Source organism: Physeter macrocephalus, chromosome 4, assembly GCF_002837175.3.
Source record: "Physeter macrocephalus isolate SW-GA chromosome 4, ASM283717v5, whole genome shotgun sequence".
Lineage (NCBI taxonomy): Eukaryota > Metazoa > Chordata > Mammalia > Artiodactyla > Physeteridae > Physeter > Physeter macrocephalus.
In genome coordinates this window covers 142050723-142071495 of record NC_041217.1, presented here as the reverse complement: position 1 = coordinate 142071495, position 20773 = coordinate 142050723, and the positions used below count along the sequence as shown (strand labels likewise).

The 20773-nt window shown below is 37.3% G+C and overlaps 1 protein-coding gene across 1 annotated transcript in view; it reads right to left on the bottom strand.

The window, feature by feature from the left end:
* FAF1 (Fas associated factor 1) overlaps positions 1-20773 on the bottom strand; it is a 534086-nt gene that overhangs the window by 406922 nt on the left and 106391 nt on the right. Inside the window, exon 2 of the mRNA XM_024119653.3 lies at positions 10951-11019. Within this exon, the coding sequence (XP_023975421.1) occupies positions 10951-11019 (69 nt within the window). The remainder of the gene's footprint in view (positions 1-10950; positions 11020-20773) is intronic.

The window sequence follows — 20773 nt, the reverse complement described above, 5'->3', positions numbered from 1 at the left end:
AGAGTGGCATGGACATATATACACCACCAAATGTAAAACAGATAGCTAGTGGGAAGCAGCCACATAGCACAGGGAGATTAGCTGGGTGCTTTGTGACCATCTAGAGGGGTGGGATAGGGATGGTGTCAGGGAGGGAGACGCAAGAGGGAAGAGATATGGGAACATGTGTATATGTATAACTGATTCACTTTGTTGTAAAGCAGAAACTAACACAGCATTGTAAAGCAATTATACTCCAATTAAGATTTGTAAAAAAAAATTGAAGTTCCAGATATTGAAACAGAATTACAGGCAGACCTCATTTAATTGCACTCTGCTTTATTATGTGCTGCAGATACAGTGTTTTTTACAAATTGAAGGGTTGGGGCAACCCTGCATTGAGCAAGTCTCTCGGTGCCATTTTTCCAACAGCGTTTGCTCACTTTGTGTTTCTGTGTCACATTTTGGTAATTGTCACAATATTTCAAACTGTTTGTTTCATTTAGATTCTATTTGTTATGGTGATGTGTGATCAGTAATCTTTGATGGTACTGCTACGACTCACTAAAGTCTCAGCTGATGGTTAGAATTTTTTAGCAATAAAGGTTTGTTTGGGTTTAAAAAAATTTTTTTTTTTGGCCACACCTCACGGCATGTGGAATCTTAGTTCCCCAGCCAGGGATCGAACTCATGCCCCGTGCAGTGGAGGCGTGGAATCTTAACCAGACCACTGGGGAAGTCCCAGCAATAAAGTATTTTTAAATTAAAAAAAAAAAAAAAAAACAGAATATTTGTGTTGTCTCAATGTATCTCCTCACAAGATATTTACTAATTACAAAGGTGGAGAAAACTGGGAGACATCATCTTAACCAAGTGTCAAAGTTAACATCAAGAATAATAAGACAGTCATTCATTCATTCATTCATTTATTTATGGCTGCATTGGGTCTTCATTGCTACACGCAGGCTTTCTCTAGTTGTGGTGAGCAGGGTTTACTCTTCCCTGTGGTGCACGGTCTTCTCATTGCAGTGGCTTCTCCTGTTGCGAAGCACAGGCTCTAGGCGTATGGGCTTCAGCAGTTGTGGCTCACGGGCTCTACAGCACAGGCTCAGTAGTTGTGGTGCACAGGCTTAGCTGCTCCATGGCATGTGGGATCTTCCCGGATGAGTACTCAAACCTGTGTCCCCTGCGTTGACAGGCAGATTCTTAACCACTGCGCCACCAGGGAAGCCCAAGACATATTAACATCATGTACCTCTTGTTACACTGAGAAAGGCACTAAATTACATCTGTGGTAGTCTTGCCAAGAATGTGTAAGCTCAGTCTATCATGAGAAAACATCATACAAATCTAAACTCAGGAATATGCTACACAATGCCTGAAGTGTTGTGGTCTCCAAAAGTATCATGGTCATGAAACAAAGAACAGCTGAGGAATAAAATCACAGACTGGGGACTCCCCCGCCCAGTGGCGCAGTGGTTAAGAATCCGCCTGACAATGCAGGGGACACGGGTTCGAGCCCTGGTCCGGGAAGATCCCACAGGCCACGGAGCAACTAAGCCTGTGTACCACAACTACTGAGCCTGTGTTCCAGAATACTGAAACCCGCGCACGCCTAGAGCCCCTGCTCCACAACAAGAGAAGCCACCACAATGAGAAGCAAGTGCACCACAGCAAAGAGTAGCCCCCACTCACAGCAACTAGAGAAAGCCCGTACACAACAACGAAGACCCAATGCAGCCAAAAATAAATAAATAAAATATAAATTAAAAAAAAAATTTTTTTTAAATCACAGATTGGAGGAGGCTAGGGAGACATGAAAACTAAATGCATTGTGGATCTCAGATCAGATTTTGAACCAAAAAAAGTACATTAATAGAATATCTAGTTATATTCAAATAAGGTCTGCTGTTTAGTTAATAGTATTGTACCAATAGTACAACAGTACTATTGTAATAGTATTATACCAAAATTACCAATAGTACTATACCAATTATACTGTAATTATGCAAGATGTTAACATTAGAAGTTTGATGAAGTGTATCAAGAACCCTGCATTATTTTGCAACTCTTCTGTAAATGCCTAGCATTTTTAGACATTCTCATATTCTACACACACTGTTATCAGTCATTATACATTTTTAAAAATTCATCCTCTATACATTAAATCAATTACTAAGAAAAAAAATCCCAGAATTCAAGCCTGGAATTTGTGAGAGTGCTATTAGACTTGCGGTGTACCTAAAATATCTCAATTTTGACATTAAGAAAAAAATAATAAACTTCCTGGTTTAAAAATAACAAAGTCAAAAAATGCCAACACGTAGGTAATAATGTGGCAATAAATAAGGACTAAGATATTCTCAAAGACCTCTTCTACATAGCTACTAGCCAAGGATTTATTAAAGGTATCATGTAATACATTTTCCCAGCTACATCTATGAAAGTGTATGCTTATCCATATAACTTCCTTACACACCCTAACTGGATGTGTAAATTTTAATTCTTTAAACAATTATTTCACATTCTCTTTCAGTGTGTATGTGTGCACGCGCCACACATGAAGCATGTGTTGGGGTGAAGGGAAGGGGAATAATACAGTAAAAGCTAAGTGTTATAAAAGTAGTACCACAACAAGGGATACGAAGCTTCAGAGACAGGTGTCCCTATTGAGAGAAGAGGCTGTTAGGGAATAGAGGGGATTAGACTTCAGGTGAGCCTTAAAAGGAAGGATGACATCTAGATGGTCATCAAGGAAGAGGGGAAAAAATTCATGGGAGACCTAGAAGCAAAAGCTTGGCAGTAGGAATACATATGGCACATTATAGGCTAGTTTGGCTGTATTAAGTCATACAGGCTCCAGAGTTATGGAAACTCACTCATAATGAAGAGGCAGTGTTAAATGGTAGAGGGCTTTCAACATTAAGCTAAGAAAGATGGCCCAAATTCTGTAACAGAGGCATTCAAAGAACAACTCCACTGTTCAGTTTCCTGTAACTAAAATGGATATAGACAGAGCATAGTTAATCTTAGAGTGCCTCGGTATGTGAAGAACTATGAAACTATGTTTATCACTATTTACCATGGAGAGAGATTTTAAACTTGGCTTTGATTTTATTAAAGACATAGAGCAAGTTTGTGTTTGAGAGAAATCCATCCCCAAGAAAGAAAGAAGTATTAGATGAGGACCCCACAATATATAACTTAAAAATTACTAAAACATCAAGTTAAAAAAAAACTAAACCAAACAACAAAACACAAAAATAGAATATTAAAAGAGAATGAAGTTAAGAGTAGACCCTAAGCATACTCACCTAGAAAAAAAAAATTTTAATAAGAAAAATAAATAAGAGGGAATGAAGAAAATGAGAACCTCGGGATATATAGGAAGGAAATATAAATGTTCTTATGTGAACATTTTAAGTACCATTTTACTTAAAGATAGAAATACAACTAAAATTTTTAAAAAATTATATTACCATTAAGTAGCAAATTATTAAAAATTATCAGTATAAAGTTGTAAAAGTAGGAATTTTAAATGCCATATTATTTTTTCTTTTCCAAGCACACACTGGTTTATGTCAGCTGATCCTTGAAACCAGCAGGAAGAACTGCAAGTCATCACATTTACAGGTATAACCACTAAACCACTGATTTTGCTGCAATGGTATTTTGTTTAAACCACTTCCAGTAATAGAAATAAATTAGTTAAATATCATATCAAGGCAACTTGTTGAAAAAAACAACCATTTTTTAAATCAAGTTAACTAGTAGGTTAGCAAGCTTTATAAAATATCAAGATCAAAATATCCGCTTACACTGAACAATTTTAAAAACAAAACCATTGAAATTTTTATTTTCTTTTAAACGTTCAAATCATAAGTAGCATATACTACTTCTTTCAGAATTAGCATAAAGCCTTCAGCTTAGTTTCATAGCAGTAAGGGGACTCCTTACTACATATTTCATTTAAAGAGTTTAACTGTGCTCTGAAGCACAGGTTAGATAAGTAGTACTAGAAATCAATAAACATTAGCCACATTTCCAAATTTCATTTAACAATGGGCATATCACTTCCTGCTAGGGGATTAACACACCATTCCTACTAGGTCTTAAAGCCTCCGAACTATTATCTACCATAGGTTTTATAAAAGAGGAGATGTTTGGTTCACGCAGTAAAGTAATTCTAGAACTATATTATATTCAAAGGAAAAGTAACAACATATGAAGCAAAAACCAATGAAAAAATAAGCAGAAAGTCAAGTTGCAGTCTGGGAAAAAATGTGGACCTCAAAGAGTTTTGATTTGATAATGTGAACCACTAACTGAAAGTTTAGTAAACTGAGAACTTCATGTTTGTAAAAACTTAAGTTTTCCTTTGAAAGGGAGAAAACAATTCTTTCATACCCACTTAATTATACATTAAGTAATAGCATTCTTTTATCACACTTAGTTTTCTCCTGAGAGGCAGAACTGATGAAAAATTTCAAATAGGTTGGATATGATGAGCTTTCTTTAGAGTAGAATGGTACAACCAGAAATAAACAGGAGAGAAAAAAAATTTTTTTGAGATGCCAAGAAAAAAATTGCAAAGAAAAGGATTTATTTGTGAATAATATTTCTCAAAAAGCTAAAACAGGAAGAAACCATCTAAATTTTATCCGTGAGATAATGAAATCAGCCCAATCCTATTCCTTGCATATATGGGCCTCCCTCTTTCCTCAAATCTTATGTTTGCCAGATAAGGAAGACTGATAGCAGTAAGAGTCATGAGTCTTAACAGCAAAGACTTTTCAAATATCCAAATAATGGAAATGGAAAATAGATTTAAAAGTAAGTATGCTAATAATAAAATCAGTCAAATATTTTATTAAGCAACTACCATGTGCCAAGACAAAATTAGTAAGAAACATAACTCCTTTCCTCTAGAATCTTAGAAGCTATTTGAAAGCAAAGCATAAACATAGTTAAAGTACTAGTATGTAACTATAGCAAAAGCTCTTTCACTTGACAATGTGAAATTAGTTGTGAGTGGTAGAAAGAAAAGTATAGGAATTCAGAAAAGAATAACACACTGGGTATGGAAAATTTAATAACCTTAAACTACAATTTTAAAGCTATTAAAATTTTTATGGAGAGACCTGGGTTCAAAATCACAGTTTTACCCCTTATCAGCTGAGTGAGCATGAACAATTTACTTAAAACACTGGGCCTCAGTTTCTCATCTGTAAAATAAAGATAATACCTACCTAATCACCTTTGGGGACTGCTGTGAAGATTAAATGAAATAATGCATGTAAATCATTTGACATGATACCTAGCACAAAGTAGACCCTCAATAGAAGGAGAGATGGTAGAGGAGAACGGATGATGGCCAAACTGAGAAACTGAAAACTTCTGTAGAATTTTAAGGGGCTTACAGTCCCTTGAAAACAAGGGAAACAAAGAAGACTATAGCAAAAGAGGAGAAATTGATACGATGAGATACTCCTTCACAGTAACATCTCTTTTGTCACAGCAAAGATCTGTGCAAATATAAGCCAGTGTCTAATGGCCATTGATGAAGGGCAGCACTCAATGTTTGGCTGCTTTCTGACGACAGAGACTCATTATGTCACTGGTTAGACTAGTTCATTCATAAAACTGCAGGTGTTCATAACACTGTATAAAGTATTGATAGCAGAGCAATGCACATTCGAGGAACTCTATAGCCACATTCTGAGTAGGGTAGTAGAAGAAATTGTTCTAAGGCATTTCAGGGTAAGTATTAAAACACATTTCTTCAAAAGTGAAAACTGGTGGAATGGAAATGTCTCAGAGCACCTCAATGAATCTCAAAATGAGACAGATTATGAGCATAATTTTCCTTGGGTTTGACTCTTCAGAGTTACTGACTTTATTATAAGCTTCTACTAATACAAAATTATCTTTGAAGACTAGAAATTCAGTAACAATACAAAATTGGATAGGCTTATTTGTTTCATTTTTGCCCTAAGTTGGGACATGCAGTTAAAGATAAATACAAGCACTCTGAATAGAGTCTTTCTTCAGCAGAGCAGCTATGTCACCTCAGGCAGCAAATCAGAGCAGAAATTGAGTGCAAAGTTCAAAAATCATTTCCTAAAGCATAGAGTGCTTAAAATGCAGTATGGCTAGGTTAATGTTTACTTGTACTTTATTTCACTTAGCACTGGGTTATCAAGTGTACGTCAAATAGCCTTCCCTGGATCTCCTAGAGCTTACTGGAAATTTTAATTTATTGAAGGAGTTTCATATATACAGACCTTCCATGAAACAATTAGCACAGCATCCTGTCTGGCCATTATCTACGTCAAAAAGTTGTTCAAAGGATTAATCAAAATGGTATACATACAAGTGTTTCAAACTTATAAAATTCCATTAAAATGTTTACTTGTATTACTATTCATAATTGACTGCTTTTGTAGAATATTAAAAGAAATTAGGACATAAATATTCTTCATAAATATTTCATGTATCAGGGATCTTGAGTATAAACTAGCCCAAACCCCTTATTTTATATGACATTCAGAGAGAAGTTAACTTAGCCTAGGCCATACTCAATAAAATAATGACAAGAGTTTTGAAAAGCCAGGGCTCCTGATTCAAGATGAATGCAATGGATTCACCACTAGAGTTAGCTGCCTCACAGTTTGATTACTCAAAATTAACACGAGCTGTACAGATTTCTATTCTCCACTGGCCCAAATTCTTCTATATTGAAAACAGAAAATGACCAGTGGGTCAATTCTGGAGCCCAGATTTAGAATTTATAATATATAGTGATGATGTAGCATGCTTCCATGTAAGAAGGCAATCCTTTGGTAAAAAATTCTAATTGATTGTTAATAATTCTCCCTCAGGTATTCATCTTTCTGGATGTATGTTGAAAATACTTGTCTGCAATGAAGGAATCAACTGCAATGACATTAATCTTCTCCTAACTAAAAGTGCAGGACAATGTGAAAAATGAAAGTCTGAAAAAGATGGAGGTATGAGGAGGATTCATGTCAAGTAAATCAGTATCCCAAGATGCTTACCAATAGTATTAAAGTTCATGTTATTTTGTTTTCAGAATTTAGCATTTATAACCCAAACTGCAGTTGCCCCCAAATAAGTAGTCAATTGTAGGGTACTTAAAACATAGGGTTTGGAAGCACTGCTCTGTGGTTAACTATATAATGAAAATAATGTACAGTATCAGGGAAAGACTAACGACTAAAGTTGCTGGGACTGGGCTATATTTTCGTATAGAACACTTTTTTATCTGTGTGTCTAAATCTATAAAATAGCAAAAATATTTGCAATCATTACTTTTTCAGGAAGTTATTCCCATTTCTGAGTATAATATACATGTATAAGAGACCACCTGTCTTATCAATTTTTCAGTACACTTCTCAAAGTCAGACACCATATAGTGTTAACATGTTTTTAAGCTTTCACTGTATCTAGCATAAATCTGGGTATACTGTAAGCATTCAGTACCAACAGAATGAGTTTTCTGTTATTGGACTTTTTTTTAATTCATCACAATTCCAGATTGTGATGCCTAACTCACATTCCTCTACACATCTCTAGCAAAATATGCACAAAAACACTGCAGAAGTCTAACAGATATGTATAGAAAATTTAAAATACAGACATGTCCTAAGTTAAAAACTCAAACTATGCAAACTGTTCCACAAGGCCCATAAAATACAAAGCAGTGATAATTATAATTTACAAACACAAAATATAATGCACAGGCAAAATATTAAAAACACCATGTAAAAAGTTCCATGATCCTAATGAAAGTTTGAATTAGTAATGGGTTATTCAAAATACTTGCTTTATTTTTTTAAACCCACAATGTAAAGTGAGTGCTATATAAGAACAAGGAAAGTGAGAAATTTTATAAAGCAAGATACTTACACAGCACAGCAAATGTTTACTGTGGATAAAAGTGCATTATTTACAAGAAAAGCCAGCTAGGACATATATTTCAAAAGAAAGCCGAAGTTTAGGACTATGAAAAATAGCCTGATGCTTTTACTTGGGCCCAACACAGGATAAGATTGCATTTCTGCAGAAATATAGCACCAGTGTTTTTAGCTCAAGTGCTATTTTAATATTTTTCCTAAATCAAATAACTCAGAAACAGTTGGAGAATACCTGTACCGTTCAATTATTTAACACTATCTGGGAAAAATTCTCTTCTTGCAATACTCTAGATAGATTATTGTACTGAGGAAATATCCAGAACCAATAAATGTTTAACCTTCAAAACTAATGAACATGGACCAATAGAAAGCAGATAAGGAAAGAACTTATATCCATCCCCCCAAAATGGTAATTCTCACTTCAGAGACTTGTAGTCCATTACTCCTAGTCTACAATCTCCCTTTACTCCAGCCCATATATCTCTCATCAGTACCATGCAAGAGTGGCTTGGTGGGATTTTTAACCTCAACCAATAACCTGCACCAGCCTCTTCAAGAGATAGCCTAAGAATATACATACTAAATAAAGCAATGCTCTTGCTATTGCAAAGGAAGTTTCAAGACAAGAAACCTGGTGATATCATTCCAAATAAGTTGCTGCACCTTCCCCCACACAGAAATCAGGAATATGTCACTATACTGTGCTTTGTTAAGAGAATAACACAGTGATAAAAGGATGGATTTGAAGTCAGGCCATACAAATATTTGTAAATTTTGACAAGTGCCAGAACACGAAAAAATAAGATAGCACTGGTTTAATGAAACAGGCAATCTTAAAAATTTATATAGTTGGTAGAAATTTAAATTAGTGCAACCATCCTGGAAGGCAATATAACTATAAGTATCCAAAAACCTAAAAATATGTACAGTTTGACCCACTCAATTATTAATTGAATTTATTAAATGTCTTCTAGGAAAACAATAGGTTAAGTAAGCAAGGATGAATGTACAAGAATGTCCTCTAATGTGTATAACTCCAAAATACCACAAAAACTCTAAATGTCTAACAGCAAAGGACTGAATGGTAAAATTATTATGCCACAACCATACCATGAAGTACCATCCAAACATTAAACATTAAAAAGAATGATGGGGGGCTTCCCTCGTGGCGCAGTGGTTGAGAATCTGCCTGCCAATGCAGGGGACACGGGTTCGAGCCCTGGTCCGGGAAGATCCCACATGCCGAGGAGGAACTAAGCCCGTGCGCCACAACTACCGAGCCTGCGCTCTGGAGCCTGTGCTCCGCAACAAGAGAGGCCGCGATAGTGAGAGGCCTGCGCACCGCGATGAAGAGTGGCCCCCGCTTGCCACAACTAGAGAAAGCCCTCGCACAGAAACGAAGACCCAACACAGCCAAAAATAAAAAATACAATAAAAAAAATTTTTTTTAAATAAGAATGATGAACGGTCACATTTACTTGGATAGAAAGACATTCATGATAGGTTGTTAAGTGAAAAGGGCAGATTACAAACGGTAGGAATAGAACAATCTAATTTGTATTTTTTTTTAATTTTAATCATATAATTAAGACAAAACATTCTGGAATAATATACCCACAAATGTTAAACAATAACTATCTCTAAGTGATGGAATTAAAGGTGATTACTAATTTATTCTTTGTAAATTTATACATTTTCTCATTTTTCTATAATGAGTTATTACTTTTACAAGCTGTAGATAAAGTTTTTTTATATTTTGAATTTAAAAATTAATAGTGGTAAATCTACACAAAACAAATAGCTTATTAACAGTTGATTATGTAAATCCATGTATGGACTTGAATATACCTACACAACTAATCTCAGCTCTATAATTATACACCTTGAGTTTTGACTTTCAAAAATTAGCACTTCTTCAAAATTCTTATTTAGACATTTTTCGGATTTCAAAGGTATGGAGAGACCTCTGTGTCATCCTAACACAATACTGTTCCTGTACTGTTGTACAATTTATTTTTAGTTTGCTTTGCAACTGTAAATAAATTACAGTTTTGTCAATGTGCAGTGCTGTGCTGTGCTGGGCCTTGCCTTTTGAGTTACTGCCCACCCCCCCTTAAAAAAACTAAACCACTTCTATAATAAACTGCCTGAAGTTCATAAGGAAAGCCACAGCAGAATGCCACTTCTTTAACAGCTTTAGAAAGGAGTAATCATCAGTGAGACTCCCTACCCCGACCCCAAGAAGTGAAGGAGAAACATCAAGTAGAGTTATTCAGACATTCAAATAATTTTCTCTCCTTCCAATCTCCACCACAATACTACAGGGGAAGACAAACCTTCATATACAGTCAGAGAAGAGAAGTTTAAAAATAACTTAAATTACCTAAGATTTCATAATAATTTATTAATCTAATACTAAACTAAATAGGAACTTCATATTAAAAATACAACATTTAGATTTTATTCATTCAGGTTAGAATTATAGACGGACTATGTATGGTATGCTGAACTACCTATAAGGAATGTTAAAGACATTCAAGAATACATAAAATTTCATTACTTGTCATATAAAGAAAAAGGTACTTGAAATAAGTCAGACAGCGAAAGACAAATACTGCATGATCTCACTTATATGTGTAATCTAAAAAGAAAACCAAATCATAAGAACAGAGTAAACTGGTAGTTGGCAGGTGTGGGTGGAGAATGAATAAAGGTGGTCAAAAGGTACAAACTTCCAGTTATAAGATGAATAAGTTCTGGGGATCCAATGTACAGCATAGTAACTATAGTTAAACAATACCGCATTATATACTTGAAAGTTGCTAAAAGAGTAATCTTAAAAGTTCCCACCAAAAAAAAAAAAAACACAAAAGAACTACATGAGGTGATGAATGTGCTAACTAACCTTTCTGTGGCTATCAGTTTGCAATATATATGTATATCAAGTCATCACGTTGTACACCTTAAACTTACACAATCTTGTATGTCAAGCACATCTCAATAAAGCTGAAAAAAGAAAAAAGAAAGTACTTACCACTAAGTCCCAATTATTTTGTTCAAGCAATGTAATAGCTTCATCAATGTTTTCAATGCCAGTACATGCCTAAAAACAAAGGAAGAATTTTAGATAGGATTTTGGGAATGGAGAAGTTAATTAGTGTTAAAAAATAAATAAACAGCATAATGTGTAATTTAAGTTTGAATAGGTATATGAATAAAGCCAATACACTAAATGCCTAAAACTTCTAAGCATTTTACACAGATGGTTTGAAAATTGTTAATTACATCGTAAATTTACATTACACTGAAATAAAAGACAATAAAGTAATAAAATATGTTTAAATGTTGAGGTCTGGAGCCCAGGATGATCTCTATATCTCTAACTGCCCAGAACAACTTTATTAAAGAGCTTCTGATGGACAGCCATGTGTTAAAAATGAACTTCAATCCGTACTTTGTACTTTATACAAAAATTAACTCAAAATAATAACAGACGAACACCCCGCTGCAGCCATTGCCACAACCACAATGCTGAAGTGCAAGAAGCAGAGTCAGCAGCAGCCCCCACTGCCAGAACAGGAAGAGACTGGAGAGGGATTAAAGTCCCATCGGACCACCCAGCCTCCTGGGCCCTCCCATCATGACCAATGGAAACCCCGGTGACCCCAAATCAGCTCTTCACAGAGGTCCTCCAGGGTCAAGGGGACCAATGATTCCACCACTGCTGAGTCTCCCACCTCCACCCTGGAGCAGAGGCTGAATTTGGGGGAGGGCTGAGCTCCAAATCTGGCTCATATGGTCATAGTTGGTGGAGGGGCCAATGTTAAACTTCCTTTTCCTGGACCAGGCCATGGAGAGCCCTCCAGGGAGGCTTTCACAAAGAGCGGAGAAATCCTCAAAGCCTCAAGAGCTGGTCTATTATCAGGAATACCTGCCCATTCAAGGATGGACCCCAGGTTATGGAAGACAGATTCAACCTCCCTGCCTGTCGGCACTTTGCCAAAAAGGTCCACTGTCCATATGAGGACTGAGCTCTGTGCCTTCTACCACGCAGAGTCCATGGACCTCCTCTGTGAGACTGTGCCTTCCCATCCAGGCTTGAAGGAGCCCTCTGTGACCTAGTGGCCATATACTTCCCTGTGGCCCTGTGATGGCTACTGTGGGGCTGTTCCAACTACCACCCTCAGTCAGTGACACCTATCCCCATGGCCACCTCCCCCATGTGGGGTCCAAAGTTGTGTTTCATCACTGGTGCACGGTGTGCACTCTTTCTTCTGATCCAGCCTCCAGAGTCTCATCTTCAGGACCCCATCTTTGCTCCATTCAACTGCCTCCTGGATCCTCTTCCCCCTAGCCAATGGAAGGCTGAACAGGAAACCTCTTTAGTGCTGTTTCTTGTTCATCTGTCCACCGAGCCCACAGTGTTGCCCTTGATTCCGGAGAGCCGTAGAGCAGTCTCCTACCACTCCCTTCTTCTAGCTGCTTGTTTTAAGTCCATTATTTGTCACAACCCCTACCCCCAATGTTGTCACCTGCTCTGTGAAACTCACCAGGTTGTCTGACCTGGGGTCAATTTTAAATGACTGGTACAGAGTTACTCCCTAAAATGCTACACTTCCTGTTTTGGGGTTTCGTAATTTGTGTGTCAATAGCATGATCACCACTGCTATGGTCTGTGGTCAGTGCACTTTGTGAAACTGTACATCCCCTCGTAGCCTTTCTTAGTGTCCACGGCATTTTTGTGACTTCCAACAGTTGAGTACGTTCTTCTGCCAAATTCAGTGAGGCCACTGGTACCCTCTAGACTTTCCCCACCTCCCAACACGGGAGAATTATGAAACTTTCCACAAGACTGCCTCCCTGGCCCTCCCCATTCTTCTTCTACTGTCAGTTTCTCTGGATTTGACACAGGCCCAAGAGATGTCCTCTAAAGCCTCTGATGGGCCTACCCTATCTCCTCTCCAGCCCGTTTTACTTAGACTACATCACTGTGAGGCCACCAGCCCTTTTGTTTGAACTCTGAATCTCCACTTGGCCTACCTTTGGCTAGAACCTGGGCAGTACTCTTGCCCACTTCCAACCTTCTTCTCCTACATCCCTGGCACTGGTTGTTTTCTATGAAAATGGCAGTGAACAGGTTCAGTTTTAAACTGGCCCTGAGGAAATAGGTCAGGAGTTGTGCGGGCAAGAGGGAGGGATGAGAGCCATTGGAGAAGTGAGAATGAATTATTTTCTTAATTTTTTTATATTAGTTACAAACGCAGTGGAAAATAAATACATACATACCTAAATAAATAAATAAATAACCCAAAGTAAAACCCCAAACTACAAAGCCTCTAGATCTGTGCTGTCAGATATGGTAGCTACTAGACAGATATGGCTAATGAGCCCTTGAAATGTGGCTCAACTGAGTTAAGATGTGTTGCGTTAAACACACACCAGTGTAGGGCTTAGTACAAAAATAAAAATGTAAAGTATCTCAATAATTTTTCTAGTGAATAAATGTTGAAATGATCATTTAAAATATATTAGCTTAAATAAAACATAAATGTTTAAATTAATTTCACCTGTTTCTTTTACATTTTATGCTTCTTAATGTGGATACTAAAAAATTTTTAATTACATATATGACTCATTCAATTTCTAATGCCATTCTAGAAAAAAACATAGAAGGAAATCTTTGTGACATTTAGATTCAACAGCAAAAGTACAATCCAAAAAATTGATAAAGTGGACTTTATTAAGAACTACTACCCAGAAATTTCCTGGCATAGGACTCCGCAATTTCACTGCCAAGGGCCTAGGTTCGATCGCTGGTCGGGAAACTAGGATCCCACAAGCTGCGTGGTGAGGCCAAAAGAGAATTAATAAAGAGAAGCTTTTAAAAAAAAGAACTACTGCTCTTTGAAAGACACTGTTAAGGGAATGAAAAGGCAAGCCACACGCTGGGAGAAAATATCTGCAAAACACATATAACAGAGGACTAATAACCAGAATATAAGAATTTTAAATTCTCAAAACTCAGTTTAGATAAATTGTAAGTAGCAAAAGATTTTAACAGAAACTTGACCAAAGACGATATACATATGAGAATAAGGACATGAAAAAACACTCAACATCATTAGTCATTAGGGAAATGCAAAACAAACAGAGATACCATTTCCATATGTTAGAGTGACAAAAGCCCAAAATACAAACAATATCAAGTGATGGTATGGATGCAGAAAAACTGGAACTCTCATATACTGTTGGGGAGAAAGCAAAATGATATAGCCACTCTGGAATACAGTGCTAACAGATTAGCAGTTTCTTAGAAAGTTATGACACAGTAATCCCACTCCTAGGTACTTACCTAAAAGAAATAAAAACTTATGTTCACATGAAAATTATACATGAATGTTTATAACAGCTTTATTTATAATCGCTGAAAAGAGACCACACCCCAAATGGCCTTCAACTGTACATTCATACAATAGAAAACTACTCAGCAACAAAAATGAACAAATTACCAACAACACAAAACAATGTGGATAAACCTCAAATGCTAAGTAAAAGCGAGACTCAAAAGGCTACACACTGTATGATTCCATTTATATGACATTCTAGAAAAGGCAAAGAACAGGAGACATATTAATGATTACTAGGGTTATCAGGTGGGAATAGGGGTTGACTACAAACACCAAGAGGGAGTTTTGCAGGGTAAAGGAACAGTTTGAATCCTGAATAACATAAAAAAGCAACAAAGGGCAACCAAGTAAGACATTTAAAAATGCAATCTTCATCTTAAGCTACGTGAAAAGACAAGGATAAACCAAAGGCTCGAAAGTATTAATAAAAGCTACTGAGAACAGTTAAGGTAGGGCAGAAGTTACACAGAAGGAAGCAGAAAGAAAAACTACAGGGAGTACAGAGCAAGCCTAACAGCAGCAATTATCAGAAAGCACAAGCAAAAGTACACCTCCTTCAATGACATCACCATTTGTCTTAAAAAAAAATAAACAAAAACACAGTGGAGGACGTACTTCCAAGAGCCCATCCCTCCATAGAAACATGAAAAAATTGAGCAAAAACTGTCAGAATCAAATTTGCCAAAACTCTGGAAAACAGTCAAAGCTATATGTCAACCAAGCAAATGCTGAAAAAAGAAAAAGGTGACTTATTGTAAAAACAGTATGAAAACCCTGAGGCATTTTTATTTCCCCTTCTTCACTCTTGGCTCAAGAGCAGTCTTGAATGCACTAGCCTACATTCCAATGGTTGGACCCTGGACCCAGGTTCTAGAGGGAGCCGAGAAGACTTTGTTCTCAAAGAATGTTTGTCTCTTGTGACCTATTGGGCGGGCTACATGAAGGACTGACTGAAGGCACTCTCCTTTGTTTCATCAACTTGGATCGCACTTAAGACAGAAAAGTAGCTATCAGGGGGCAATTCTTCAAAAACACTTTAAGGCTGGGGCTTCCCTGTTGGCACAATGGTTAAGAATCTGCCTGCCAATGCAGGGGACATGGGTTCCATCCCTGGTCCAGGAAGATGCCACATGCTGCGGAGCAACTAAGCCCATGCACCACAACTACTGAGCCTGGGCTATAGAGACCGCAAACCACAACCACTGAGCCCACACAACACATCTACTGGAGCCTGAGCGCCCTACAGCCCGTGTGCCTCAACTACTGAGCCCACGTTCTGCAGCTACTGAAGCCTGTGCACTCTAGGGCCTGCATGCCACAACTACTGAATGCACATGCCACAACTACTGAGCCTGCGTGCTGCAACTACTGAAGCCCGCGTGCCTAGAGCCCGGGCTCTGCAACAAGAGAAACCACTGCAATGAGAAGCCCATGCACCACGATGAAGAGTAGCCCCCACTCACCACAACTAGAGAAAGCCCACACACAGCAACAAAGACCCAAAGCAGCCAAAAATAAATAAACTTAAAAAAAAAAAAAAACACTTTAAGGCAAATGAAAAATCCACTGCCACCTGGGACAAAATATTACAGTTGAGTCAAACAACAGACACGTCCAAACCCTGGAGGAAAAGCTGCAAAGTGAGTTTCTTTGGGAAATTAGGGCACTGAAAAACATTTGGGCAATTTAGAAGGGCATGCACATGTCCAAGGCAGGACCCCTACTCAGAGAAAACTACTGGCTCATCTCTACGCTCAGCAAAAGCAGGAAATGAAGGCTAACATAGAGTTTTAAACAGCCTAGCTGAGTGTTAGAGTACCCCAACACAAAGCCAGTTTACAAGGGCTAGGAAAGGATTTTCTTCCTTCTCTTCTTTTTCTTTCTTCTTATTTTCTTTTTTACTCTACATGTTCAGGAAATCTCTCTCACAACACTAGCAGACCACAACTAAAGAAAAAGAGATTTCAGACACTGTTACATACTAAATGTTTATGTTCCCCCACCCCGCTCAAATTTATATGTTGAAGCCCTAAGGCCCAGCGTGATGATACATTGAGATGAGCCTTTGGGAGGTAATTAGGTTTAGATGAGGTCATAAAGGTGTGTAACAGCGAAGAGCCAATTTTGACTCCATGTTGTATCTGTTTCTTTGACTTTAACCTTTGCTTTTCATTGATTTTGTTATTATAATAATACATGATGGCCTGCCTCAGGGAACCCTGCGCCTCTGCCTGAATGTTAAACTAAAGTGCCTTTGTTCAGCTCAAAGGGAGACAATCGGACCCTGCCCACCTGTGAAGGCTGCAGAAAAGAAGATATTAACACCTCCCCTCCTATTCTGCAAGATAAATGGCCTTTTTACTTTACTTCCTCACCTCCTCTCCCTCTCTGTTCTATAAAAGAAACTGGCATCTAGACCCCAATAAGATGGTTATTTTGAGACATTATTCTGCCACTTTCTCGGTCTGCCGGCTTTCCGAATAAAGTCGCTATTCCTTGTCTCAACACCTCGTCTCCCGATTTATTGGCCTGTCATGTGGCGAGCAGAGTGAACTTGGACTCGGTGGAGCCCTCAGGATGGGATCAGTGCCCCTTATAAGAACAGACAAAGAGAGGCTGCTCTTGCTCTCTCATCTCTTTCTCAATGCCATGTGAGAACAAAGAGATAAGTGGTCATCTGCAAATCAGGAAGAGAGTTCTCACCAGAATCCAACCATGCTTGCACCCTGATCTCAGACTTCCAGCCTTCAGAACTGTGAACAAATAGATATATGTTCTTTGGTATTTTGTTATGGTAGCCTGAGCAGATTAAGATAGAAACCACTCATGACGAAAAAAATTTACAAAAATAGTTTAGAAAAGTCACTAAACAAACAGAAAATAACAACCCATAGAGAGCACCAAAAACAAACCATGAGTAATGGGGAAGAATCTGATTTCCAGAGTTATCACACTGTAATATTTTAAATGTCCATTTTTCAAAAACAAATTGTGAGGCATTCAGGGAAACAAAAAGTATGGTCCATTCAAAGGAGAAATTAGTAGAAACTGTCTGTGATGGAAGAACAGACATCAGACTTACTAGACAAAGACTTTCAATCACTATCTTAAATACGCTCAAAGAGCTCGAAGAAACCATGGAAAAAGAACTAATGAAAACCAGAAGGATGACATGTCAACAAATAGATAATATCAATAAAGAAATAAAGATTTTACAAAACAACAGAAAAAATCTAGAACTGAATAGTACAATAACTGAAATGAAAAATTAGCTACAGGATTTTAAGAGCAACTTTACGGAGGCAGAAGACAGATCAGAGAACTTGAGGATAGGTCAACTAAAATTATCCAGTCTCAGAAGCATGAAGAAAAATGAACAGAGCCTAAGAGATATATGGGACCCCACCAAGTGTACCAACATATGCATAACAGGGAGTCTCAGAAGGAAAAGAAGGAGCAGAAAAAATATTTGAAGAAATAATAGCTGAAAACTTCCCAAATTTGATAAAACACAAGAAACTACATATTCAGGAAGTTCAGTAGGTTCAAGAAGGATAAATACAAAGACACTCATACCAAAACACATTCTGATAAGCTATCAAAAGCCAAAGAGAATCTTGAAAACAGCAAAAGAAAAGTATTTCATGTACAAGGAATCCTCAATAAGATTAAAAGCTAATTTCTCATCAGAAACTATAAAGGCCAGAAGGCAGTGGGAAAACATATTTAAAATGAAAAACAAAAACTGAACAACAAAAAAAAAAACTGTCCTTCAAAACTGAAGGAGAAGTAAAGACACTCCTAGATAAACAAAAGCTGAAGGAGTGTGTCACTACTAGACCTATGCTACAAGAAGAGCTAAATGAGAAATGAAAAGATACTAGACAGTCACTGGAAGCTATACAAAGAAATAAATAACACTGGTAAACGTAAGTACACAGGTAAATAAATATATTGAGTGGGCCGAAAAGTGCCTTTGGTTTTTTAAGTAAAAATAAAAGACACATTTTTCATTTTCACCAAGAACTTTATTGAACAACATATTCACCCTTTTGTTCCACTACCTTCTGCCATCTTTCAGGCAACTCCATGATTCGATTCTCCCAAAACTTTTTATCTTTTTGAGCAAAGAACCATTCCAGGTACCTTTTACAGTCTTCCAGGGGATTGAAATTTTTTCCATTAAAAGAATTTTGGAAAGACCAAAATAAATGGAAATCCGAAGGTGTAATGTCTTGTGAATATGGCGGATGAATCAGAACTTCCCAGCCAAGCTGTAACAGTTTTTGCCTGGTCATCAAAGAAACATGCAGTCTTGCATTATCTCACTGGAAGATTAGGTGTTTTTTGTTGACTGATTCTGGATGCTTTTAATAGAGTGCCACTTTCAGTTGGTCTAATTGGGAGTAGTACTTGTTGGAATTAATCATTTGGTTTTCCAGAGGCATCTCATAATAGAGGACTCCCTTCCAATCCCACCATATTAACAGCATCCTCTTCTTTGGATGAAGACCAGCTTTTGATGTGGTTGGGCAGTGGTTCATTTTGCTTGCCCCATGATCTCTTCCATTCCACAATGTTGTACAGTATCCACTTTTCATCGCCTGTCACAATTTGTTATAAAAACGGAACACTTGCATTACGTTTCAGTAGAGAATCACATGCGCAAATATGGTCAAGAAGGTTTTTTTTCACTTAACTTATGTGGAACCCAAACATCAAAGTGATTCACACAACCAAGCTGGTGCAAATGATTTTCAGCATTTGACCTGGATATTTTGAGTATGTTGGCTATGTCCTGCATGGTATATGTAACGTTGATTGTTCTCAATTATTGTTTTCATTTGATTCTTATCAACTTCAACTAGTCTACCCAACCATGGAGCATCATCCAGCAAGAAATCTCCAGCATGTAACTTCACAAAGCACTTTTCACATATTCGATCAGTCACAGCACCTTCTCCATATACTGCATAAATCTTTTCGTGCATTTCAGTTGCGTTTTTACCTTTCCTGAAATAATAAAGCATAATATGCCAAAAATGTTGCCTTTTTCCTTCCATCTTCAATATTAAAATGGCTACACAAAAATTCACCAATTTTGATGTCTTTTTTTAAATGCACGCTGATATGACAGCTGTCACATACAATCTAACAAAATTGTTTCAAATGAAATTAAGCCAACTAAGTGCTACTAGAGTCATCTTACAGAACAAAAACGAAAGAAACTTTTGGCCCATCCAATAAAAGCTAGTATTATTGTGCTTTTGGTTTGTAACTCCTCTTTTGTTCTGTATGATTTAACAGAAAAATGCATAAAACAGTAATTACAAAATGATGTTAATGGGCATACAATGTATAAAGATGCAAGATGTGATTACAACATAAAGGAAAAAAGAGAGGAGTGTAGTTGTATACTGTTGAAGTTGGTATTAATTCAAATTAGATTGTTATAAATAGAAGGGGTTACTTGTAATTCGTAGAGCAACCACTAAAAAAAATTAAAACATATACATAAAAGGAAATGAGAAAGGAATCAAAACAGTACAATACAAAAAAGTCAAACACAAATGGCGGAAATGAAGGAACTGAGCAGGGAAGAAAGATACAACACATAAAAAACAACATTTTATGATAAAAACACTTAACTATGAATAAAAGGGAACTTCTTTAAGATGATAAATCACATTTATGAAAAACCCAGAACTAACATCATACTCAATCATGAAAGAATAAAAGCCTTTATTTACCGTATGATCAGGAACAAGATAAGAATGCCCACTTTTGCCACTTCTATACAACATTATATTGGGAATTCTAGCCAGACCAATTAGTCAAGAAACAGGAAATTAAAAACATAGAAAGTGGAATAGAAGTAAAATATCCCTATTCCCAGATGACATGATCTTCTACAAAATCCTAAGGAATTCACACACACATACACACACACACACACTCACAAAAAACAAACAAAAACTATGAGAACTAATAAATTCAGCAAAGTTGCAGGATAAAAGATCAACACACAAAACTCAGTAACATTTCTATATACTAGCAAAGAACAATCTGAAAAGGATGTTAAGAAAATAATTCTGGGGCTTCCCTGGTGGCGCAGTGGTTCAGAATCTGCCTACCAATGCAGGGAGACAGGTTCGAGCCCTGGTCTGGGAAGATCCCACAGGCTGTGGAGCAACTAAGCCCGTGCTCCACAACTACTGAGCCTGCACTCTAGAGCTCGCGAGCCACACGTACTGAAGCCCACGCACCTAGAGCCCATGCTCTGCAACAAGAGAAGCCACCACAATGAAAAGCCCACGCACTGCAACAAAGAGTAGCTCCTGCTCGCCACAACTAGAGAAAGCCCGCATGCAGCAACGAAGACCCAACGCAGCCAAAAGTAAAGAAAGAAAGAAAATAATTCTGTTTATGATATGGTACAAAGAATAAAAT